At 37.7% G+C, this 27220-nt stretch overlaps 1 protein-coding gene across 5 annotated transcripts in view; it reads right to left on the bottom strand.

Annotated features, from left to right (window-relative positions):
• The window catches only part of mtss1lb (MTSS I-BAR domain containing 2b), a 66106-nt gene extending 43642 nt beyond the window's left edge, over positions 1-22464 (bottom strand). For 3 of the 5 annotated variants that reach the window (XM_060858863.1, XM_060858864.1, XM_060858865.1), the window contains exons 1-3: positions 21942-22464; positions 11405-11466; positions 11227-11300 (exon numbers count right to left, since the gene is read on the bottom strand). In XM_060858863.1, the coding sequence (XP_060714846.1) occupies positions 11227-11300; positions 11405-11466; positions 21942-22025 (220 nt within the window). In that variant the 5' untranslated portion in view covers positions 22026-22464. The remainder of the gene's footprint in view (positions 1-11226; positions 11301-11404; positions 11467-21941) is intronic. The other 2 variants (XM_060858866.1, XM_060858867.1) reach the window with 1 other exon arrangement.
• Positions 22465-27220: the final 4756 nt, after the last annotated feature.

The raw sequence follows: 27220 nt of genomic DNA, 5'->3' as shown, positions 1-27220 counted from the left end.
TTGTGACTCAGATACACACACATACCCACAAGCATAAAGAAACGCTGCCAAACACAACATTCAATCCATAATCATCCATCCAGTTTAAAGGTCCCGCATGATTTCTGCCTCTCTCTTTCTATAAAACATCTAGAATCTCTTCTTCCGTGGCACGACTCTTTGTTTTTAAAAATGTCTAACAAAAACAACATTATTAATTAAGCTTCAGTCACAATGTTCATCTGTTCTACCTCTCTCCCTCCTTCTAATGGTCTCTCTCTCCTTCTTTCTGATGCTCTCTTTCTCTTGTTCACTCTCTCACTCTCTCTTTCTGCTCTGTGAGGACACTTCCTTGTGTCACAAGCTTTCTTTGTGTCTGTGGCCAGCAGCAAGTACGTGGGAAGCAGCACAAACTGGCCTCCAAAGCCAAGGCCAAAACTCCACTCTTACTAATGAGAGCACTGTTTGCATTTGTGTGTGTGTGTGTGTGTGTGTGTGTGTGTGTGTGTGTGTGTGTGTACTTTAGAACATAAAAATGGAAAAATATAATTTTGCACATTGTGTGTATCACTTATGCAACACAATCGGCATAAAACATATTTCTCTCTTTCAGTATCTTTAACTTACAGCCCTGTGTTTTCACATAATACAGATAATACAGATTCAGGGTAAAAGAATCGGAGTCGCATACAGCTACGAGGAACAGATTTACAGTGTTTAATATTTAGACTTATACTTTTCCTGTGCCTTAATGACAAACAGTGATCTACTGAGTAAACAGTGCACTACAAAGCTGTTACAATACTGTATGTAGTGAGCAGATAGAGTGAATTGCATCCTTTAATTTGCCTAACCTGTTTGCTGAAGAAGATTAAATAATGAAAATTCTACTTCTTTGTGTTGGATTATAGTGAGATAGACAGATAAATATACAGACTTGCATTGCAGAGACTTGCAACCAAGGTGACTAATGCATATATCCTGAGTATGTTGGTTGTGCGCTTACTCATTAATTACTAAGATCTTAGAAAAGTAAAATGAATTTAATGAATTTAATTATCAGATAAAAGCATTGCTGAGTATTAAAATAAAAACACATCATACAGCGTGTAGGTGGTTTATCCGGTATGTATTGTATGCTGCTTCTACTGTTCATTCATATCGTTCATATATAATTACAGGTTAATTAGCCTTTGTTCAATTAATGATGGAACGGTTTTGGGGAATCAAGGTCCTCCACTTCTGCTCCTTATCATCCACTGTAACCCACTGCAACATTTTTCCCAGTCGCTTAGCAACACTACAAGCGACTGGGGCACCTCCATCTCTGTTGCTAAGCAACAGTGCAAGAGATCCACCTCCCAAAGCGTTAAGCTGATTGGTAGCAAGCCAGCCTGGCTGATGCTCCACTATAGAGTGTCTCACACTCTTAGAGAAGGTGTGATCTGTGCGAGGAAAAGCAAATGATGAAGAAAACACCTTGCGCTTTCTTTTAAGGTTCACTTGTGATAGAATTAACTTGCTATATGACAAAGGGTCATATAATGTATGATTAAAAAAAAAAAGGGTTTATGATCGGCATTAAACGCCTTCATGCAGCTGATATAACTGGATGATTCTCACCCAAAGGAATGCCTGTCTACAATCTCATCTGAGACACACAAACCCCTCCTCCCCTGGTTGTCGAATGGTAAGTCTATCATGACGTGCGATCAGGCCATATTGAGCTGTCAAAACCAATAACATAGATGGAATGACAGACTCCAGGAGAGGTGGCACAAACAGAGTGGGGGAGTTTGATGAAATTTGGTATTTGCTTTTAGGGCTTGTATTCGACCCCACAAGCTTTGTACTACCCCTAAAGGTTGCAGCATCAACAAATGTATGTATACTGTATATACATACAGTTTTTTTTCCTGTCATCAGCTCTTTTGCAGCTGTTTAAAGCAATCTACGCACATCAGCCGCTCTAAAAATGTCTTTTATTGCGTTTTTATTTGATTTTATTCCTGCCATTTTATTCCTGTATCCATGGAAGGGTCACTTGAGAGTTGTAGCTGGAGGGGTTACAAAGGTACCACTATAAGTCTGAAATCCAAACATTAGTTAATATTTTAACATGAAAAAACATGAAAACTTGACATGCGTCTTGTGTCTTTTGCATATTTTTCATACAGATTTGGAAATTTATAAATACAGCAAGTGTTAGGATGAAAATTCTTGCAAAGCTGAAATAAATGAATAACTTATTATTATATTATATATATATTATTATTATTATTATTATACTTATTACTGGCGTTAACATTGATCAGAAAACATTGTGGGTTATAGTGATTAAATGACTTATGGATGGACAGTGACAGGGAAAAGCAATTCTGTGTTTTCCTGAAGCAGTAAATTGAGGCGATGATGTTATCGTCATTCTAATAACTTCGACAAACATCAATTAATAGAACATTTATAAGTATCAGTCAGGATACCCATAAATGTATCTCAGGAACACTGTACAAAGTGCAAACACACCCAGGATAGGAGACCAGTCCATTGCAGGACACCATATTCACCCACCCACACACTCATTCACACCCTGGAGTAATTTAGCATAGTCAGTTCACCTAGAAATAAATTATTGCAGGCATGGGGAGAACACACTAAACCAAAGCTCAGGATAAATGCAAAGACCCTGAAGCTCTGAGGCACCAAACGCTTCTTGCTGTGCCACCATGCCACCACAATTAGTGATGTGTAAATTCAATTAGAATTTGTACCTGTTTGTTTAGTTACCTGCCAACACGATGGCACAGCAGGTAATGCTGTAGCCTCACAGCTTCAGGGTCTCGGGCAACATGTCTTGATGTATTCATGCCTTGCACCAGGCCCCAGATTCACCCTTCCCATGGTCATAACTGGAGATGAATGAATGACTTGTTACATTACTCACCAGACCAGTAGGCTCTGCTTTTTGAGGTTATGAATGTTTCCAGATTCTTCTATAGCTTAACCCGTTCCTCAAGGTTTCTTTGGGAGCCTAAAGGGTGGTTTACTTGGAACGCTTTATAAAAGGAAACCCTCTGTTGCAAGGTTCTAGGGATTCCCCAGGAGGGATGAAACCAAAACCTTTTAGGTTCATAGTCTGAACATTTTTTTATGAATATGTCTATTGGTTCCTGTAGAAATTCCAAAAACTGTATGGTTCACCTCATGGAAAATGGAGACTCAGTAGTTCTTAGCAAGATTTTGGAAGACTGCTAATTCAAATTCTAGGCATGCAGGAGAGCTAGACATCTTAGCATAAACTCTTCAGCTGTGTCTTTGGTCTAAATTCTGTCTTAATATTTAGCCAGAAACACAAATACCAAACAAATAAGCATAAGTGTAATGTAAGTACTTTATTCCATTGCTCCTTTAGCTATTTGCTCTGGATAAAAACCCCTGTAAAATTAATAAATGTAACTGGAAGCATTGTTCCCATCAAGCAGCAATCCAGCTCTTTGCTTGATCCTGTTTTTATTGAGAAGTGATAATAAGGTAGTGGCAGCGTGTGTGAGGGTGTGTATAGAGCTCTGATCTCCACATAAAAACTCTCTCTCATTTAGAAACAGGTGTTCTCGGATGACCTGTGTTTGGGTGGTATGGAAAGAGCTGAGTCAGGTGCCCTTTGCAAACGGGAGGTGCCAAAAATTTAGACCATGCAACAGAATTTAAGAGTTGCTTTACCTCCCCTCCTGCTGTTTGTAATGAAGGAACATAATCAAGGAGATGCTTAGTAAGACTTTTTTCCTTTCCTTCTAGAAATGAGCAGACGTAGAAAGTTAACCTGCAGGATCTCTAACCAAGCTTGATAAAACGTTCTGTTCAAGCGCTTTGTTTTATTCTTAATGTCTGTTCCTCTCACGCTGAAGTCACTGAGACACTGCAGTGCCTCATGCATGAGGAACAAGAGCTGCTTTTTAAATCTGATGTCAGAAGAAGCCAGTTGTTTGACTCAATTGATTTCTCTTTAGAGAACAACAAGCTAGTCTTTTCAATCAGAAGGAGCATGGAGAGGGCAATAATAGCACATGGCTGTACTAGGAAGGACTCATTCAAGGACGCTTTTGCTGAGAAAGACATTTGGAAAGTATAATCACATGATAGAGTTGAACAACCTTTCTAGCTTTGTTACTGTGTACTGTGGGATGGTGTATCTCCACTTGTTTTGGAGATAAAACACTCTTTTATACCAGTTTATACTAGTTTATTCTTATATGTCTGAATAGTTTTGGGCTCCCTGAATAAAATGCTTATGGATTTAAAAGCAGAACATCTACATTAGTAAGTTTAAGATACCATGTTCTACATTTAAACCCCTAACATGAATAAAAAAAGAAGTCCGTAACTGTTTCAAATAGAAATCAAAGAAATAACTGAAGTTTATTTCAATTAATTTTAGTTAAATTAGATTAAAAGATGTACACAGTTTCTATAGAACCACAAGGTTTGGGGCAAAACTCAGTTATCTGTTGAGCAAGCATAGTGCTTCTGAAGATCTAGGATGTGAAACCAGCTGATGAAGGACTTCATGTATATGGAAAATATATGTGTTTCGCTCCAAACTTTCATTCCATCTCGAAAAACCTCAAATTTTCCCTCATAAATTTAATCAACAATACACTATTTTCCTCAAAGTAATGGTTTCAAATGTAACGAATTGTTCTATTTAATATAAAACTGCACACAACTAGATATTACATTTCATTATTGTTACAGTGAAAACAAATGCTTCTAATAAACAAATGCCATTTAACACTTGTTTATTTAATAGAATACTTAAATTCTATTGGTCAGATAAAAGTAAATATGGCTAAACCAGACCAATACTCTACAAAATCCATTAAATTGTTTCCCACATGAGCAGATCTGACATCCTACAGTATGTTTGAAAAGTACTAATTTCACCACTTTCACCATTTCAAGTTACATATCAATTTCCTTGTTCACTCATTTTCTTCTCCTTAATTTGGTCATATGCCCATTTCCACCAACCTGCCAGCTCATCCTCTGCTATAAAGTCATTATGTGATATTCTAAGTAGGTGTTTTTCAGCAAGTAATTCCCCATTTAAGATCTAGCCTCACTTTTATTTTAATATTAGTTTTGAAAGAAGCTTAAATTTTAGTTGCTTTTTATGTGAACCCCTGGATAAATTGTAAGTGTAAAACCTATCTAAATATTATGAATAAATAAATAAATAAATAAAATATTAAATCTTAAACATAAAAGTTTATGCTAAACTGCTGAATTTACTTTTGTTGATTTTTCTCTGCTTAAAGTACATATAGTTACAGTACATATTTATTCATCTAACTGTAAAACTCTAAATGCATTTGTTTTTAGATTTAGCTGCGTATTCTTATGTAATTTTGTATTTTCAGATTTTTTTTAATATTGTTCATATTTACAGATCTCATATACAGGCACTGTTCCAGGATGTCTGTAATTTATTCAAAACAAGCACACTGTGTCTGTCTGTTGCAGTAACAACTATCACTTTAAGCTTACAGAAATTAAAACAGAAATACAATTATTTAAAGAATTTGTCAGCCCTATTACAATTTCTCTGAGATTGTGTGGAGATTCTCGGAGATGTTCCTCTTGGCTTGTATTTGCTAACAAGCTTGTGTGAAGAGTAACACCAACTTGCGTACTCAAGTCTGGTGTGCACATCTGGAGCAGCAGTTAAACCCCCATCCTCTCCCTGGCCACACAAACACACAATCTAAAACACAACCTGAGCCAGACTGCCAGTTGATGAGCTGGCACACAGGTTGTTTTAACAGCTCTGTGTGTCTGTGAAGGGAAGCCATTCTGTCCCCCTGGTGAATGAATTAGATTTATGATGTTCATTATGGTCGACTGTGATTCGGTTCACGCAGACTGGCTGTAAAGCACCGGGTGAAGAGCTGGGACAACACAATGTGGGGCATTTTGGACAGACTTGACTTTGTTAATATTCATTCCTACCACAGAAGACTAAAGATCGTGATATTTTGGATCATGAATTAGGGACCTTTATCTTTACTGTCTTTATGCATAAATAAAAAGGCTCAACATACACAAGTCTGTCTATTCCTGAATGTAGCACAGAGCTTGTGCTGTTCCACACTTCCTTGGTACTTATTATACACATATAAAAAAACACACAACGTTATGATTATTATCAAGAACAGCTCTCAGGCGAGGGAAAGCTATACTTCTAGTCTGAAGAAGAGAAGCACGATGAATGGAGGGATACAGGGAAAGAAGAGCAGTAAAATAAAAGCAAATGAGAAGCAGATTAAAGGCAGTTAAAGGCAGGAAGCGTTTGTTTCCTTCCTCACCACCAGAGACCCCCACTGTGAGGATGTGTGTGTGTGTGTGTGTGTGTGTGTGTGCGTGCGTGTGTGTGTGAGTGTTTTTCTGCTGCACTGTGGTTAACTACTATTTTACTATATGACTCACCACATTTCTAAATTAAATTGTGTATATAGGATGTTTTTGTCGGTGAATTGGTCTTCTCTTTCTCAAACCTATTCTTTATTTATGACAGTATCTGTATTAATATAATACAGTTTTAGCCCTTGAGATATAATTTATGCAAGTAATGCTTTTTATGCCTATGATTACACTTAAAATATTTGAAGGAATTATATATACACACATGCATATATATATATATATATATATATATATATATATATATATATATATATATATATATGTATATATGTATATATGTATATGTGTGTGTGTGTGTGTGTGTGTGTGTGTGTGTGTGTGTGTGTGTGTGTGTGTGTGTGTAACATATAGTATAGTAATACATAGTATTTGGAAATATTCTAAATCATATGACTTTCTTAAAGGACATAGTATTACATATGTAAGTGTGTTAATGCTGCTATATTGTCTACACAGTCAGTGTATTGTGTATTGACAAAATGGCACATATAGATACTACAATTGTAACTAAAATAAATAAATACTAAAATAAAAAAAGTTCCTTGTCAACTTTGCTACTGTACTGTCTTACATTGTTTACCATTGTCGTGGAGGAACATCGTTTCTTTTTTAGTGTGTACTGTAGCTGTTTATAAATAAAATAACAAAAGCTTCTAGACTTGACTTAGCATGCATTTGTGAGAGACTGGTTTTTTTTATATATCTTTTTTATACTCCTTACTCACATACCCCATACACAGCAATTTGCATGAAACATGATTAGTTAAGTAAAATCTGCACAAGATGACAGTGTGCTGAAGCTTTACTGACAGATCTCTGCTGTTTAGGCCTGACCAAGGGTCTGACTATTTAACTAGGAAATAACATTCAACATCTAAATATAACGTCATTTGAAAAAGTTTGGTATTAATTAGTATTTTGTCTCAGAACTGACATCTAGCAAATCTGGCCATATTGCTACTGAAGAAATTAATTCCGTGATTTGTGATCAACTCACATGAGAAGTATGTTCATTTTGAACAGGATCGGTGTTTTCTGACACTATAGAACTGAAAGTGATCAAACCTAATTCTCTGAACTGTTTAAAACAGAGCACTGGGTTAAAAGGTTTCTCAAGAACTAGGTACTGGAACTAGGTACACATTTAATCCTACTTTTTAAATAACATCGTTTTTTGGATTTAAAAAGACAAAAAAAAAACATATTTAAATGGCTGGTGAGAATGGGATTAAAGATGTTATATTTAACATAGGGATTAAATGTTTGCATATGATCCCTATGTCTGAAAATCTACTGGCATAAATCTCCACTGTAATAGTGCTGTCACAAGGTGTGTGTACAAGTCAGCTATTTGGCTGAAATCTACTTTTGCGAAACTTATATCTGGTATAAGTTTCAAAACTTTGTCCTCAGCCGTTGGTATTATTCTAAATTCCTTTTCTTCGACTCAGTTGAACTAAAGTTGTCTATGTTATATAACACTCTGACCTCACCTTCATTTGTCTTCACTGTCTCTGCTTTGTTTCTATTTCTCTTTCAGTTTTTTTTTCTGTTTTGTTCTACCAGACTTTGATCACAAGCCGAAATCTCTCTCTCTATCCTCTCTCTCTCTCTCTCTGCCTGTCTGTCTCTCGTCTCGTCTCTCTCTCTCTTTCTCTCTCTCGCTTTCTCTCTCTCTCTCTGCCTGTCTGTCTGTCTCTAGTCTCGTCTCTCTCTCTTTCTCTCTCTCACTTTCTCTCTCTCTTGTCTCATCTCGTCTCGTCTCTCTCTCTCTCTCTCTCTCTCTCTCTCTCTCTCTCTCTCTCTTTCTCTCTCTCTGCCAGTCTGTCTGTCTCTTGTCTCATCTCGTCTCGTCTCGTCTCTCTCTCTCTCTCTCTCTCTCTCTCTCTCTCTCTCTCTCTCTCTCTCTCTCTCTCTCTGCCTTTGATGTTGTTCCTAGCGTCCCGTGCAATTATCATCGTATTACATGAGCCTTAATAGCTGGTCCTGTAAAATGACCAGACCAGCTTAGATTTTCTAGAGATAAGTGAGAGTGAAACTGAGTTCACTAAAATGTTAAATCCAGGTTACGTCATGTGGTTTCTTGCTCACTTAGTTCCCAAAAGATTTGGAAAAGTAAAAGACAACAGTGAATTTTGACATTATGCTAAGCCCAGGATGAGGTCTATTCTATTCCCAATCTCAAGCATTCATTTCTCAAGTCAGTTTTTTCTTAAAACTAAACAAATAAACCAAACATTGTGAATGAACACACTAGTTTAGTCTGTAGCAAGTCATATAGAGAAGCCACAGCAGTTAAGTGCTCTCTTTTTTGTCTCCTCTTTTACTGTTCCAGGAAATTTTGCTGTATTCCATCATGATGCCGGTTTTAATGCACCTCCAATGCACACTTTCAATGTACACTCCTAGGTTGTTACTCTCCCTATTTCAGTATTCAATCAGTAATTCAACTAGTAACCCTTCAAGAGAGTAAACCTAAGACCTTCAAAACCCCAGTGGGCCTACACTACTTTTTTATTTTGTAGACTTACATTTCTGACATGGAAATATAAGAAATATCTGCTCTGGCCCATACTGTACTTCCACTCCCTCAAATCAGAATAATTTATGAATATAATCCTACTCTACAAATATTAGGATCAGAGTTTAAATGTGTATGATAACATGCTAACTATAGCTAGCTAACCAGTCTGTGATCCTAGCAACTATTAAAAGCTTATAACTAGCTTTGATACTGATGGTATGTGAGTTCTGCCATTATAACAAAATGACAAAAATAAATAAATAAATAAATAAATAAATACAATTACAGATGTCTGGTTATGATTTATTGGCCCAAACACTGGTCTGACTCATTTAACCCTGACCCTCACTTGAGCTAGATCTCAAAAATACTGTTAACAAAACACAAAGTTTATATTTACTTTTTCAGCAGAAACCTTCAATTCATTCTCCACAGGCTACGAACACTATGAGGCTCTGCTTTCCTCCACCCCTGACTGTTTAATAATCATTTCCTTCCAAGTTCTTTCTTCTTACTTCTCAGCATCCTCCATCTGCAGCCTTGGTCTGCTGTGGAGTTCAGACAAGCCCCTCGCTGCTTTAAGGGTCCACACAGGATAAACGTAAAGCATGTCACCACATTAAAAACTCCTGTCTGCATTTCCCTTAACGCACTTCCTCAGCTTCATATACACACATTCAGCAAGACAGGATATATAATCAGAACCTCGGGCAGCTGAAAATGGGAAGACAGAAAAAGACAAATGAGAGACCGAAGGAAAGAAGGCAGACTATTAAGGCCATAAGTGGTTTTTAGTGTTTTCTTTACCACCAGCTTTCTCATCAGCTACTTTCCCTAAAGGACCACAGCTCCATTTCATAACAATGACTGGCACAGCCAAAAATAACCCACAATCACTTGCGCTCTCTTTCTTTCTCTCTCTCTCTCTCTCTCTCTCTCTCTCTCTCTCTCTCTCTCTCTCTCTCTCTCACTCTGTCTCTCTCTCTCTCTCTCTCTCTCTCTCTATCCAGTTTCAAGTAAAACCTTTGTTATTGCTCATTCGCATTATGTAGTTATTTCAAATACAACAAAATTCCACCAACTTCAACTACAGCTCACTTTTTCAAACCTAAACTGTGCTTTTTAAATCAATGAATATACATAGCCAAGAAAACCTTCTCAAAGGGAAAGTCAGAGTTATTAATGGTAACGTCTGTTTTCCTAAAAGGAACTTTAAGGCATGACTTATCCTATGGATCACCAACCACATAATATTCCATTCATATCTACCCCCACATAAAAAGAACCTCACACACATAAAGAGCATCAAATTCAGAGTTTCTGCAGGGGTGGAGGCAGATATGTGCCACAGGGAGGCAACTGGAAGTCTGGAAATAAGCATTAACTCATATCCTTTACATAGTGACGTCACTATTGATGTGTTTTAGGTGTTTTGGTCAAGGCTGCATAAATAAGCTCGTTATAAGGCTGAGACTTTGTCACCAACAGAATAGTTTTTGTAAAAAAAAAAAAAAAAAAAGCCCAGACTATAGATTTATTTAACGTATCAGTGACTAGATGAGTCTAGTGATTCTACTTAGTGACATGCACCTAGACTTTTCTGTTCATTATAAGCCAATTATGTTACTGTAATATCTATAAAATGGCTTCAGCAGTGATTGAGATGCAACACATGAAACACAATTGTGGCCATAAAAACATCAGCTAGAACTACTTTCTCAGTGACTCTCAGTGATTTTTTTTGTATTATTTTTTTTTTTTGTACAAATAAATAGACTTAAATATAGCAAAGTATAAGTATCAAATCAAAGTATAATTTGAATAAAGGTACAAACAACAGAATCACAGAAGCAGTTTGTGTGGTTTGAAAGAAAGAGCTGGCTAACTGCAAGTTTTATTGTTTACGAGACATGGCATGATTACAGATTTGATTTAAAATACTGCAATCGTGAAAGATGCTGTCTATGTGTCTTGCAGTGCGTGTGGTCCTATGATTATTCTAATCGTGATAAGACTCCATGCTATAAGTCTCATCTCTAATGCTTTTGTAACTGCAAACGTGAGTTGAAGCAGAAAGAAAAATAAATGTCTCGTAAATACCTCGGTGTGCTTTGGACCTCCACTGGAATATGCCACAGAGACTGTAGGCTGATCCTACTATAATGTCTAAATCTGGAAAACCCAAATCCCCTGCTATCCAGCCAGCCTAAAACTACTCACATACACACACCACATAGTCCTACCTCGTGTGTTGGTTGCCATGTCTGCCACTTTTTGGAAGGCATCCAGAAAAGCCACTGCTGCAAGCACGGTGGTTCTAAAAAAAAAGAGACAAAAAAGTGCATGAAATAATGACATTATCTTTCCTCAGCCCACAATAATAAGACTTGTTCTCTAATGACAGGTACAGATTGCACTCACCGGAGCTGGGCATGCAGCTTGGTAGCCTTGGCACTGAAGTCCTCCCAGACCGGATATGAACACTGCAACAGAACAAAGGTCTACGTTAGAGTCTAAGCACATCTGTGTTTACTGAAATAACCGATAAGGTTGTAATCCTTGAATGGCAACTCTATTCTTGATCTGTCGTGTCTTGTAACACTTTTAGAGCAAATTGGGTCAGAGGGTTACATCTGTGAGATCTATGTTCGTGTTAACTTGTAGAATTTCAAATACAAAGCTCCATTAGATGTAGATAAGACAAGCAAGTGTTAGTCATGTGTGTGTGTGTTGGGGTGATTTGGCCTGCAGGAAGAAGAGTCCCGTGATAAGGATCTGCCTTGTTACCACGGAAACAGAGAGGGCACAGTGCTCCCTGTGACGTGTTATAAAGGACAGCGGCACCTCAACATGTCCCGGCCATTACAAAACAAAATTAAATCCAGATCACAATCAGACGAACACATTAATGTTTAGCGTCTAGAATTACTGTCCACTGTGCAATTCCACAGAATGTACACTATGCAGCCTATTTTTGTGCTGTGTGTACCTGCGGGAAGAGAAGAGGAAGGAGAAGAGGAGGAAAGGAGGTGTGTTTGATCAGCTTAGTCTTTGTTAGTGATGCAGGGAGTCTGTTGAGGGGTGAAATTTGACTCACTTGAGAACACAGCTGGAGGTCAGAATTCACTAACACCACCCCAAACCCCTTAAAAGTGTGTCCTCCTGCACCTCCCCTCAGCACCTCAACACAACTGTACCCCCTCCTGTGCATGCCTGACATCATAACCCTGTGCCTTTAACACTTAGACAGGGAGAAACTAAGGTGCAGGAGAACAAAGAGGGCAAGAAATGATCTGTATAAAAAAAGAAAGGATCTGATATATGATGATGGATACGGAAAGGGAAACGACAAAAATGGGTGAAATCCAACTAGAATTGTTTAAGACACACAAAAAAAAGGACAGAAGAGAAACACAGAAATAAAGTGAAATGAGATGAAGAACAATCAAAAGAAAAGAACAGCCAAGAGAGATTGAGAGTGAAAATAAAAAAAGGATGAGGAATTAGAATTCATTTGATTTACATGATAATCTAGAGATTCAAGATCAGATAACACACAATAAATAAGGAAATCTAAAATAAACTAAAACTAACTAATCAGAATGAATGGCACACAGAGGGTCAAGAGACAACCTCTAAATTGTGACACAATAAAAGAGAAGGGAATGAAAACAACATGAATGTTAACAAAAGAAACGGCGATAGCATAACTTAGAAAATGAGGTGGACAAAAAAACCAGGGAGCAAAAGTGACGAGCTATATTTGGACGGGATTAGTTTTTTATGTTGTACAGAAAAACATTCAGAAGAAATAACCACAAGATATATATATATATATATATATATATATATATATATATATATATATATATATATATATATAATTACTTCAATATATATACCCTGTCTGAATTAGTATGAATTAATATTCTACGTAGCGAATCTGTAATATTTAAGTTTTTTTTTTTTTTTGGGGATTGTTGCAGGCAGTAATGCTTGATTTTTGTTCAAAATTGGTGAATTTATAAGCACCAGATTCTTTTTTTAAACTCCTACCAGTAAAGACACAGACTGTAATATGATAGCTGTACTCATGTTCAACACGTTTTTCAAAGTGCTATTCGTCTGATTCGGAGTTGTGATGATGTCACACGATACGACTTGGCTCAAATCTGTGTTCATTTTGAAGTTAATTGTCGTATTACAATTGCAAGGTCCTCCAAATATCATGGAGTTTGCTTGAATTGGTGTTCATTTACTGTATTTAAATACTTCTATTGGGTTTAAGTCAAACGAGTTCCTTGCAATGTTCCACAGAAATAGCTGACAAGGTTTTACAGGCACAGCCTAATAATGTGGAGTGTGTTTTAATGAGGACAAACCAAGCAACATCATGGACGCTAGTTACGGGGTCAATACACAGGAAGGCAGAAACAAACTGGAATAATCCATAATCACGTTCAGAATAATAAACAAGTGGAAAAAGATGAAACGCAGAAACACAAAACGGTGAAACGTGCATATATTGTGATGACACAATATGATTTATCAGTGTGATTTAGACAAAAAACAGAGATTGCTTATCTCATCCGATTCTATCATAATTATTTCAATTGACCTCCAGCAGCATGACTTAACAGGCATGTAAGGAAAACATACTGTATCCTGTCCAAATAGTACTTATGATTTAAAAAGGAGAGAGAGAGAGAGAGAGAGAGAGAGAGAGAGAGAAACAAGAGACAGGAACAAAGCTGTCAGTATTTATTTTGATATAAACACTGAATTTATTCAAATATTACATTCTGACACACCAGAATTGGAGGCAAACAACAGGCAGAAATTGACAAAATAGGAAAAGAAGGAATGAAAAAATGTTCATAAAAAAGACTGAAAACAAACAATTAATATAAATGTTAACTTTATTAAAACATTAATAAAATGTTAACCTTAAAAAAAGTCCAAATTGACAAAGACTCAGTAAACTAATGCAGGATTGAAAAGAGAGCACAGTCATTGATGATGGCACTGAACTGGAGTCATCTCGTTTGATCTGTCGTCTCATTGACGTGTTTGATGTCAGACATTTCGCTCTGAATCCAGAGAGTGATATTCCCAGTGGAACCCTAAACACACACCCAGACTGTTTGAAGTGCTCTATTCTGGTGTTCGGGCCTGAGGTCCATCATACTGAAGAGGGCTTGTGAGGAAGAGATAAGAGGATAGAGAGACATGGCCGACTCCCTTTATGTCCATATCCGTGTTCATACTTCATTAGCATATTCACCGAGCTAATCTCAGAGCTGAGCAATCCCTCAAGCCCAGCTCATTTTTTCTCTCGGTGTATCCCATCATCCTCTTTGTGTTCTCCCTATTTATTTCCTGATTTGCCAAACAGGCCACAAACTATCGGATAAGCACAACTGCAGTAAGAGATGCTCTTCTCGGACGTACATAGGTGTAAAGGAAGTGGGCTATTTTAACTTTAGCTAAAGCAGGCAGAAAAAGGTATTACAAGTGCATTTTTATCAGGACAAAGACAGCCAGAAGGTAAAACATGATAAAACAAGGACAGGATAAAGCAAAAGACAAAGGCATTCCTTTTTATTTGCTTAACATAAAGATTGTGTATACACAAAAGAAAGATTATATGAGATTGAATTCAATCAATTTAAATAAATAACAAAAATTTATGGATGCACAACAATCTATAGCAACCCATAGAACGTTTGCTGCATAATCAATCCTGTATTGATCAAGTGCAGAACAGCAGCATAAGTGCAGAACAGTTTCATTACATCAGTTCTTTACACTTCTATCCCTTGTCGTTAATACGTCCCAAAACTAAATATTACTGCATTACAAACAGGACAACATAAAATGATGTGATGTACCTGAATTAACAGATTAAACCATGAGGAAAATGGCTAAGCTACCCTTATTGACAGACATGTAATCATCATTTTATATATATATATATATATATATATATATATATATATATATATATATATATATATATATATATATATATATATTATATTATATATATTATATATAAAAATATATATTATATTATATATATATAATGTAATGTAATCATTATATATATATATATATATCATAATCATCATTATATACCATGTCAACATAAAATATTCTACAAAAGGTTCCAATCAAAAATGTAAAGAATTCTTTTACATAAGAAAGGCAATACTCAGAAATACAGGATCTCCATCTTAACAGATACTTTCTTAAGAAACCGGACCATATTGAATCAACACATAAGGCAGAAAATGTCTTCACAAATTGGTCTTGAACGATGTGTTTCTGCATTTTTTCTCGAATGATGTCAGAAGTCAGAATAGATTTTAGCATGCTAAAGAGTAAAAACATTGCGTAGCATAAAGTCATATAAGAGAATAAGACCTAATCTGTGGTGCCTTTGTCATAATCTGGTAGTGAACTTCAATAAAATCACATGACCTCTTAATGGCCACCAAAATACACAGCAAGCAACAGTGGAATCATTTGTACAAGAAAAGCAGCTTGAAAGATTTGATCATACCTTAGTTACTATGTTACATAGGGCTAAATCCTTGAAAAAATGGTATCCTCTTATGGTTAATTATTCTAGTGTCCAAAGAAGGTTGGTTTTTGGATCTTTTTGTGAAATAAAAACCTGCTGTTGTTGAGCTCTCAATAGAATATAAAGCTTTTATCCAGAGAGGCAAAGAAAAAATACTTTAAAGTATGAGATGGAATCATTTCATTTTCTTTTCGGAGTGAATATGTACAGTATATGGGTTTGATCTCTGAGTACTATTGGCTTTGAATTAGACTTTCTAGGAGTTGTATGGCTCTCTTTTAAAATAGTGGTGTCTCAGTGGTTAAGGTTCTGAGCTTTATTCAACTTTAAATCTCAGGAAATATGTTTGAGATTATACCTAAACACACTTCCTTGAGGTTTATTTCAATTTGTCCGTGGTCCATTTAAGACAGGTAAACTTCTTTGAGGTACTGAGGAATTATTATTTTTCTTTTCAGAAAGGATGCCAAATGGAGCACCCTTTAGGAAGCAAGAAAGCCTTAATTAAGTAAAAAAAACACATGATAACCCTTTAAAATGTGTTAAAGTCCATATTCTGATAATGTATGGTGTTATTTTAAGCTTACACACTTAAATAGTATAAACTATAAATATGGCTCGATGAAGTTACAGATAATTGTGGAGTGATTTATACATCAACATTATGTACCACAAGAAATGTGTACAGTATATCACCCATTTTCCAGTATATAATATCTAAATAAAATGAGCGTTTATGTTTTTATGTTTTTGCTGCATGTATCACTCCATACCCGTCTCAAGCTTCTATTGCCCATATATGTCTATAACCTCTGAAAAGGCTCTACAGTCACTTATCTTCTCAAACAAAGAGCCTCTCTCCACTTATTTCTCCACTAATGAAAAGCTATTGAACATCCACTGCCTGGGAGTTTAAAAGACAAATTCTGTCAGCGCTCAAATGACTCATTTTCATTTCTGCTCCAAAAATGAATAGCTCACTACGCAGCTTAATTTCTTTTTTTCTTTCCTATTGATTTCAGGGAAATCCAGGGAATCAGAAGTGAAACCACATTAGCCTGATTCCACTGCTCCAGATAGTGAACCAGTTCAGACATTCAAACAGCAATAGTTTGAAGTGAAAGAAATAAAAAAGGGCTTTGTTGCTAACAAAATCCCTGTTTCCCAGTTCTCAAAAGAAACACCATGCTTAAATGAAAAATCAGTGTTTGTCATTCCACAAAAAAGAAGCTACAGTCTTTATTCACATGACCTGGAACAGTACATCAGTGATGTTGATAACAGGGCTTCTAGTGTGAATTAGGTTTCTTAAACACTGTGTTTATAAAATCATCACTCACTTTATATTAGCAGACAGCAGTAAGTTGTTGACAGATGAAAAGAAGACGTTGTTGCATAATTTATGAAGAAGGGAACATACCGAGTTTGCCACACTAATGAAAACCAATGATAATTTAGATGCCTTGTGGCACTGAGGCTGATAAATTGTTGAAACCCCGGTGAAATATTTGACATCCTACATGAATGTATTCATCTTTTTGCCTTCCGTTCGTTACTGCTTTCAAACCTTAGACTAAAGAGGATTCTGTCTGAGGCTGCAATGAAGCACATTTGATATGGGCCACATTTCAAAGAGACTCTAAGCCTGCAGTCTGACTCACATCTTAACACTCACATCCATGTTACATGACGATACCCTGAGTATGAAAGCAACATCGGCAACAAGCCACCAAATGACTGAGTTCACTGAAAAAAAATACAACTGAAAAATGCTGTGATGGGACAGTCGTATGTACAAATGGTCGTACAAAAAGTATCCCCGTTAATTTAAATGATTCTCCATCACCAAATCCATTTCACCACTCCTTAATTCTCAGCCAATGAAAATTAGATACAGGTAGGTAATGCGATGCCTGTGAGATCAGCAATAAAGAATCGTTTCATCTCAATTTTAAAACTGTAATGTTTTGATGACCTCTTAAGACATCTGGGAGAAACTCTACTAGTACGAACTAGTGTGTTCGGTACGGTTCGAGTTCCGTGGTACCATGGCATCTGTTTTCAACTTTGTACATTTTGAATAGGAATATGTGTGGATATGTGTCATCATCATTTTGTATCACGGCTTGATGAAAGCTTGATAAAAATGTCTACTGAATCTGAGACCACCAACATCACACAGCGAAAGAACTATCAAGGAGCATATGTGCATTGCCTTTCCAATGCTCCCCTCCTCCATCTCTTACACAAGTGAATGTGGAAAGCAGAAGAACACATGACTTGTGTGATTCAGAGTCATTGAAAGGTTGGTGGATTCCAGATCACATCTAATGAGCTGAGTTACTAGTTTAAAGTCAAGGTGATTACGAGGCTGAAGACAAAAACAGACAGCATGTCTTACAGCCTCTACATCTTACTTGCTTCCATGAATGAATGAGTGAAGGACCAAAAAAAAGAAAATGATCTCTAGCTCCTACTTTTGTCACTGCAGTCTGAGACCATGTTGTACCGATTTATTTATTTATTTATCTCTCTCTCTCTCTCCCTCTCTCTCTCTCTCTCTCTCTCTCTCTCTCTCTAATCCTAAAATGCCATCCTTTTTCATTTGTTTCTGTTTGAACGAGTCCATCCTTCCTGTTAGTCACTGGCCACTGAATAAGCATAGAAATATTGACAGACCTCCCATGCATGAATAAATGACCCAATAAATAGAGCATCACAACAAAACATATTTTTTCCTAGAAATGGAGTCAAGGTCGATGGAAAAAATGACAACAGTAGGGTCACGGTGGCATTGGGGGCAGGAAATTATGATCTCCCGAGATGACAATAAAGACAGCTGATCATTCATAGGCCATCTGGAACCCCTTTATTCGTAGCCGAAGCTCTGGATGGGAAATACATGGAAACGTTGACAAAACTAAGATGAACATAGAAAACTATTTGAGTTATGTAGAGTAAAATATGTCATATAACATATTACTATTAGCTTGCATTTAAAAATTAAAGTGAAAATGTAGGATGCATGCATGATGCTAGAATTATTGAGAAATCTAATGGAATCAGTGCTAAACGAGAGCTAATTGAAACATACCAGACTTACTGCCATTTCTTTGTTTGTTTACTCAGCATTCAAGCTGATGGCCTATGAATGATGGTCTATGAATGATCAGCTGTCTTTATTGTCATCTCTGTAGATTTGAGACCATTAATTAATAACATATAACTTGCTGCAAATCAAAATTGATGAAAAACGAATCAATCAAATATACAATGACGTGGCGTGACGTGACATATGGTACGGTGGACATAAGTACGGTGACCCATACTCAGAATTCGTTCTCTGCATTTTAACCCATCCAAAGTGCACAAACACAGCAGTGAACACACACACACACACCGTGAACACACACCCGGAGCAGTGGGCAGCCATTTATGCTGCGGCGCCCGGGGAGTGCCTTGCTCAATGGCACCTCAGTCGTGGCCGGCCCGAGACTCGAACCCACAACCTTAGGATTACGAGTCAGACTCTCTAAACATTAGGCCACGACTTGCCCCGTATGCAAGCATATGAAAGGCAAAATGTTGGAATGAAAATGTCTTAAGGATCTCAAAGGCCACAGTAACATCACCACACCCCAATGGTTAAATCAAACTGTATTTTAAATGAATATTACAACCCTTGGGATGAGTTCAAAAGCATATCCACTGATCAGACATATTTCATCTGCTACTACACAGAATGATCACGCTTTATGAGGTTTCCCAAGAGTCAACAGACAGAAGAGACAAAATGAGTTTGACAGATCCAACAACGCCTCAACCAAGCTGGCTCGCATCCAAAACAACTCTTCCATCCAAGACGGGACAATTCATCTTTAATAAGCCTTCAAAATGGCCGTGGAAACACATTCTCGATTGATACAGCTGCCCTACACACTAAATAAGTAAGCAGAAGACCATGAAGAGTCTCACTAGGATTGTCAGGTTGTAGAAAAACTGGGTGGAACTGAGAAGGGGTACACATGCTCCTGTTCACACGTTCTCCACCCCTGCAAATAGCACTGCTCGTGCAGATTCTGTGCTCTCAGGAAGCTCACATTGCATTAAAGCCAATTACAGCCATGGTTTCATGTGCCGCTGATGATGATTCACAGCTGATTTATATATGATATCCTCCTTAGTGTATCTAGCAAGTTAAAAGGATGGCAAAGTTGCATTTCAAATGGTTCCTGCGCAGACTGAGGGCCATCCTTCTAGTCAGCACATACAGTACATAGCTGGGGTGCCTTTGTGTGTGTGCATGTGCATGTTGAATGATTCTTTTCAGTATGCTGGTATGTACATCTCAGCAGGAGGCTTTTGAAGGTAAACAGGAGTGATATATAGCAGGTCCAGCTGGCAAACACATGAGCACTTGCATCATACAACTCTAGCCCGGGTGGTCAGAATCCGCCCCTTGCTACTCAAATATTGGATTAAAGTCATGGACATGAGGTTCACATTCAATACGCACACAAGGTCATCCATATAAATCAGCACATCTGGTCTAATGGAGTTCATGTTCTCAATGACAATGCATAACAGAGTCTTATAATATGCCTGTTTTATTTGTAGTCAACGCTTGTTCATCTCCAGCCAATCAATTGTATTCTTTCAAAGGAAATTTGGCAGACAGTGGATTTAGGCCGGAGCTCAATATTTTGATGGGGTTCCTACTGTATTCCTCCAGCAGAACAAAGGCCATCCAGACAGCATGCTGACTGTCAGCCACATATAAGCAGTGCGCAGTCATGCCCTCAGGGTGCCATCCCCCAGCAACAAAGGAACGCAGGCAAAGAGCTACATAGTCCAAGAGCAAACCCGACAAACTATGTATGCATGCAGAGCATTGGTTTCATTCATACAACAAAGGAAACACTAGTACTGAAGTATGCAGATCCACAGAAACCAGATGGCTGATTACTCAATGTTCTGAGAAATCACAGTGAAACTGTAGAATCCAGAAAGGCATTTAATAACTTCCCTGTGGTCCTGAAGCCATCCCAGAATTCATATAAATAACAAGCGCCACCACAGTGAACAAGCAGCATTCTATGGGTTCATCTGATTTTATGATTGTAAAAAATTCCCCACAAGGGATTCAAAGAACTTTGAAATGTCACCAAGCTTACCAGAGAGAATACATCATCGGATGAATGATCAAATCTACAAATAAGGGAATGCTGAATGAAAAATATCAGACTATATGATCACGGTCCATGTCTCAAATTAGTTTTTATTATTCTCCTATGATCTAATATCCTAAATTTAACTACCATTCATCTCCATTATGCAAAAGGCCAAACATGGATTAGTAATCTGGTACAAAGGTCGTCACAATGAAAGCATGACTGGTGTTTCAAGACAAGCCTATTGGAACACTGACCACATTTTGGCATCATTTTGTGCTCCAGTGCAAATACTGACCCCAGTGACCTAGTACAACAAACCTATTCTACAACAAATATAAGACGGAATATGTCATGAGTCATGTTTAGACCCATATTTTTGCAAGCCAATGGTGCATAGGTGGCACACAACCTAGGGAAACCAGCATGGGGAAAATCAGTGTGTGTCAAAACAACAATGGGAACAGAGAAAGTGGACATGAAATAGAAAGATGGAGAATTCCTGTCCTGAGGAGTTAAACTGTAGGAGAGGACATGGATACTCAGAACCTTGGTAGATCTGCTTCACAACAGTCTCTAATTTAATATCCCTTTACAGCTCATTGTCTTGATTACCCCAAAATTTAAAGGACAGATACACGTCAAGGAGAAAACCACAGAACTACACTTTCTACCTTACCAACACGTATCTGTTCCGTTTTATGTTTTTAAAATTGATGCCGAACATTAAATCAATCAAGAGAGACGCCGGGAACTATTCTGTAGTGCGCAAGAGAGCAAGAGCACCAAGCACGATTGGATGGCAGAAAATATTCAGTAGCAGATGCGTCTGTTTAATTGCTTCGGGGAAATTGATTGTTTCCTCTTTTTGTTGCAATTCTAATAGAAAGGAATTTTGTTCTTTTAAGGTATGTTGCAATAGTCCGAATCTTTCCTGCACAGAGCTCACCTCCAACCCGCATAAACCAAAATCAAGGAGGTCACCAATGTGGCTAATAAATCAAATGATTTGTCAGTTTCCAACATGCAGAAGCACCTGCGCCTTTATGTATCTACTGGACGCAATGCATGCAGGCGCATGATAGATACGCGGTGATGGAATTTGATGCAGATCTGCAACGATGCACGAGAGAAAGAAATCACGAATGCATCACTGGGTGCTGCATATTAATCACAGTCGTAGCTATAGATTGTAACCCACCTTCATGTCATTGACAATCGCCTGGAAGAGTCCACCAAGCGCGTCGCACTCCTTCTCCACCGTCTCCACATTTATGTTTTCCATGTTAAGAGAGGAAAAAGGGGAAAGTAAAACAGAGCCAGAAACGAAAACGATGCCACGGGTATTCCCTTCCGTTTGGAATAAGAGTGAGGTTTCCTACTAAACGAAGGAAAGGATGAGAAAATGCGCAAAGAGAGAGAGAGAGAGAGCGAGAGAGAGGGGGGGTGGATAAAAAAAAGAAACGAATAAAATTGAATGAGTGCTGAGCGTCGACTGCCTCCCCGATTTAAAGAGAAAAGAGAGATTCAGTCCATCTTTTCCCTGCGCGAGGAGGTGAAGCTCGCAGATGGAAGCTCAGGAATCACGGTCATCTTCTCCAACCGAGTCGGACTGATGGAGTGATGGGGAGACGCCGGAGCGGAGAGCGCGGACTGAGCGCGTGAGTCGGACGCTGCGGCGTAAGCGTGCGCTACTTCTGCCGCTGCACTGAGCCAGACGGTAATCCGAGCCATGGGAATGGAAGAAGGAGGTCACGTGGAAGGGGGGAGGAGGGAGTTGGTGGAGAAAAGAGACGCGTGCACGCGCATTCACGCACCGACCTGGTTGGATAGTCCCGCACAGACGCACACGCGTACTCGTGTCATTCTGCCTGTGTTGGGCATTTACATGGACTTGCGTAGTAACATACAACTGCACCAATACCTAATCTCAGTACAGTTATTTTTGCAAAAAAAAAAAAAAAAAGTAAATAAAATGAATAAAACCTGCACGCGCTTTCACACGCTGACGCACAAGCAACACATTTAATTCTATCTTGAGACCTTTGCATTTTGTGTAAGAACATACAGCTGTATCTAACCTAAAGTCAATAATTGTCCAGGCTACGCCACAAACCCCCACACACACACACACACACACACGCAAAAGACTTGTATAACAACAAGCAATGGATATAAATGAAATGAGGATGTAAAAGAAAGAAAGAAAGAAAGAAAGAAAATATTAATTAAAAAATTTGCTTTTATTGTCTTCATACTTTAATAATCAGCTTCAAGAAGACAGAGATTATTTTCATATCCCTTCAAAATACCCCAACCATCCCCACAACACCCCCTCCAAACCAACACACACACACACACACACACATACACACACTCAGACATCTTCATCTTCAAGTTTCACATCTTTAAGAAACTTAGCACATAGCAAGTTTATAACATGATGATTTTAAACTCTGCTGAGGATCTGTAACCCATGACAGAGGTAAACGCAGGGACTGAGGATATTTTTACAGACCCTGTGTGAAGGATCTCTTCATAATCAGGACATGCTTAATAATAATAGCATATAGGCTACAGTACTGTATAAAGAACTTTATCTAGCTGACTATCTAGCTACAGGGAATAAAAGAAAATGTATTTCAATCTAAATTTTCCATGATAGATTTGTATTTATTTGTTTATTCCGAATACAATGAGCATGTTTACATCAAAAGGTTTATTTATTATTTAGCCCTTAGCTCTAGAGATTTTGACCTACAGAGAACTTATAACGAAATGTAATGTAAGGTAAGGTTAGATAAGGTAATGTATTGTAATGTCAGTTTCCTTGTCAGTAAAATTAAAGCTGTGGTGAAAGGGTAAAGATAGGATACAGTGGTAAAGATAGGATACATGGATAAAAGAACCACAGGATAGATAGGGTATGATGCATCATTTTTTAGTCACATTTGAGCTCTCTTACTTGCTCTCTCTGGGGGGTCCACCTGCCAGGGCATGCATTACTCAGCCTGATGGAAAGTGCTGGCATCAGCATCACAGCATCCGTCCTGCTAGTCTCCACAGAGCCCATCGAGCATGCCTAGACCTGCCAATCAAACCACCAGCTCCATCCATCCACTCCATCAGTTGTTCATTTTCATTTCATCTTTCATCTTGTCACTTTCTAGATAGTTATATATTTTTTTCTGACTTTCAAAATTACATTTACTTTATCCCCAAATGCCCTTAATCAATCAGCACAGATCTCATTGCTGCCTGGAGTCTGGATTTTTTTACTTTGCCTTTTTTTTTTGTTTGTTTGTTTGGCTTTTAAAAAGCTTACTAATTTTAAGGTTTGCAAAAACTGCAAGAGCCAATCTATAAAGTGTGGTTTGGATCACTAATACCAATATAACAAAAAAATGTTAAGTAGCTAAAACAAATTAAAACATATGACCAAATTGCAGTACAATGTACAGTGTTGCCGATACAGTGTTGCCGAGGTGACATGGTATATATTTCGATATATTTATAAAGTATAGCCATGACAATGTATTGAGACCTCAATGTAAGATTCTTGCAACTATGTATTCGGATATATTAAAGACATGAATGACATTTTTCAAGATCTATTTTGTCCATCCATCCTTTCTCTATACCGCTTATCACATCATGTCACGGAAAAAACTGGATACCCTATATAACCTATATACCCTGGACCGGATGCTAGTCTATTGCATGGCAGAACCACACACACACCCTCCTATACCCATTGACACATTACAGACAATTTAGAGATTTACATTTACATTTCCACCCTTATCCAGAGCGACGTACATTATCTCATTTCATTTTATTATTGTTATTTTTTTATACAACTGAGCAATTGAGGGTTGAAGGTTGAGACTCACAACCTTCCCATTGGTAGCCCAACACCTTAACCACTAGTCTACCACATGCCCCAATTAGCCTACAATCTATGGCTTTGCACAGGGGGAGGAAACCAGAGTATCCAGTGGAAACCCCGGAGGCACTGGGAGAACATGAAAAGCTTAGGTGTTAGACAAAGCTTATGTGTGAGACAAATGTCCTTCAAGGTATTGTATTTTAAAGTATGTATTGTGTAGAAAAGAACTAAGGCATGGGTATAATGTTTTTAAACAGATTATTAGCCCATGTCACCTTAACTTAGAAATGCCTATTTACTTTGAGAATTGTGTTTGTTCTCGACAAATAATTAACCAGAGGCCACATATTAGATATGATGTATTGCAACATTTTAATTTGTGGACATAAATAAGACAATTAATGGCCACAAAAAGTAGTTACTTAGTGGCCTTTTCTTTTTTTTATGTTATATTTTATGTTATCTAGATAGTGTACTAAGTGAAAATAGGTTACAAAGAAAACACTTGACTCAGAGGTACATTTTTCTTGTATCCCATCTAAACCAGTCACTCTATACAGGAATTCTATTGTTTTCATGTTGTCATTCCTCCTGCCAAATCATTGTGTCTTCTCTTTACCTTGCAGCAGATGGACAAGAAGGACAGAGAATCCTGGATAGGACAAAGCAGTTTAAACTGATAACATATGGTCCACATTCTAATGCAGTCTCCTTGGATAAGAGACAACAGAAAATCACACCAGGGGCACAGAGAGAGAGAGAGAGAGAGAGAGAGAGAGAGAGAGAGACTAGAGACAGGCAGACAGACAGGCAGAGAGTGAGAGAGAGAGAGGCAGAGAGAGAGAGAGAGAGAGAGAGAGAGAGAGAGAGAGAGAGAGAGAGAGAGAGAGAGAGAGAGGCTAGAGACAGACAGACAGGCAGAAAGAGAGAGAGAGAGAGAGAGAGAGAGAGAGAGAGAGAGAGAGAGAGAGAGAGAGAGAGACTAGAGACAGACAGACAGGCAGAGAGAGAGAGAGAGAGAGAGAGAGAGAGAGAGAGAGAGAGAGAGAGAGAGAGAGAGAGAGAGGCTAGAGACAGACAGACAGGCAGAAAGAGAGAGAGAGAGAGAGAGAGAGAGAGAGAGAGAGAGAGAGAGAGAGAGAGAGAGAGAGAGAGAGAGAGAGAGAGAGAGAGAGAGAGAGAGACTAGAGACAGACAGGCAGAGAGAGAGAGAGAGAGAGAGAGAGAGAGAGATAAGATCATAATACAATAAGGACAGAATAGAAAGAAAGAAAGAAAGAAAGAAAGAAAGAAAGAAAGAAAGAAAGAAAGAAAGAAAGAAAATATAAATTAAAAAATTTGCTTTTATTGTCTTCATACTTTAATGATCAGCTTCAAGAAGACAGAGATTATTTTCATATCCCTTCAAAATACCCCAACCATCCCACACACACACACTCACACACACACACACACACACACACACACACACACACACACACACACACACACACACACATACCTGTACACACACACACACATCCAGAATCAATCAATAATCTGTATTTAAAACATATTCCTAACTGATTTATTTGTGTACACTGTGTTTTAGTCTCCCAAAATGATCTCAATTTACAGCTATAACAATTTGCTTAAAAGGTTATTGAGATTATGATACCTAATATTCTGGATTTTTAAGTAAAATATCACATTTCATTACAATCAAATTGACAGTATCAAATCTACTTCAAAGGTTTTATGACTTTTTATGATGTAATGAGTGTTATGATTTAGATTTGCAGATTGTAAGATGCTAAACTAGCAGCTATAATGTATTGTATAATGTATAATATATTACACATGTATTACTTAGCTAGCTTAGTTACTTAGTTACTTGTTAGCTTCAGACACCTGCGTTATAAGTCACTTCCTCTTCGTAAGCATGTGACTATGTATTACACTGTTAAATCTTCTGTGCATGTGTATGTGTTTGTGTATGTTTATGTATGTGTGTGTGTGTGTGTGTGTGTGTGTGTGTGTGTGTGTGTGTGTGTGTGTGTGTGTGTGTGTGTATGTGTATGGAGGAAGGGGGTGGGGGTGCACTGACCTTTGTAAGTGGCATCCAATTAATCAGAGCGTTTAAAGAGAAACGTTTATAGAGCAAACCATTAAATCAGCCAGTGCCTGGAAATATTTTCCACAAATCTCTTAATCATATCTTTTAAAGAAATTACCAATAAGATGTTTTGCAAAACTAAAAAAATTTCTATATCTGAAAGTAAATAGAAAAAGCAAATATTTCTCTGTCGATCTCATCTGTGTATCTATACGCTTGTGTTTTGTCTTTTACACACAAGTACACTTTCAGTCAAAACTAAATTCTAAGAATATTGTGAAATTGTATCAGTTTAACTCCAAAGGTCAGGTGGAGACTTTTGCCAAACTGCAATCTGGGCTCATACCATTACTGTGGGAGAATGAAATAACAAAAATGATTAAATGTGTCAAATATTTATGGAACATATTTTGAGCGTACATAAGCCAAAGCAAACCTCTGCATCGTTTTGGGATCTTTTCCACATTTGAGTCTCAGGCATGTCATTGAGAGCACA

This window comes from Tachysurus vachellii, chromosome 23 (assembly GCF_030014155.1).
Source record: "Tachysurus vachellii isolate PV-2020 chromosome 23, HZAU_Pvac_v1, whole genome shotgun sequence".
In the NCBI taxonomy this organism is placed as follows: Eukaryota; Metazoa; Chordata; class Actinopteri; order Siluriformes; family Bagridae; genus Tachysurus; species Tachysurus vachellii.
This window is presented reverse-complemented; position numbering and strand designations above follow the sequence as displayed.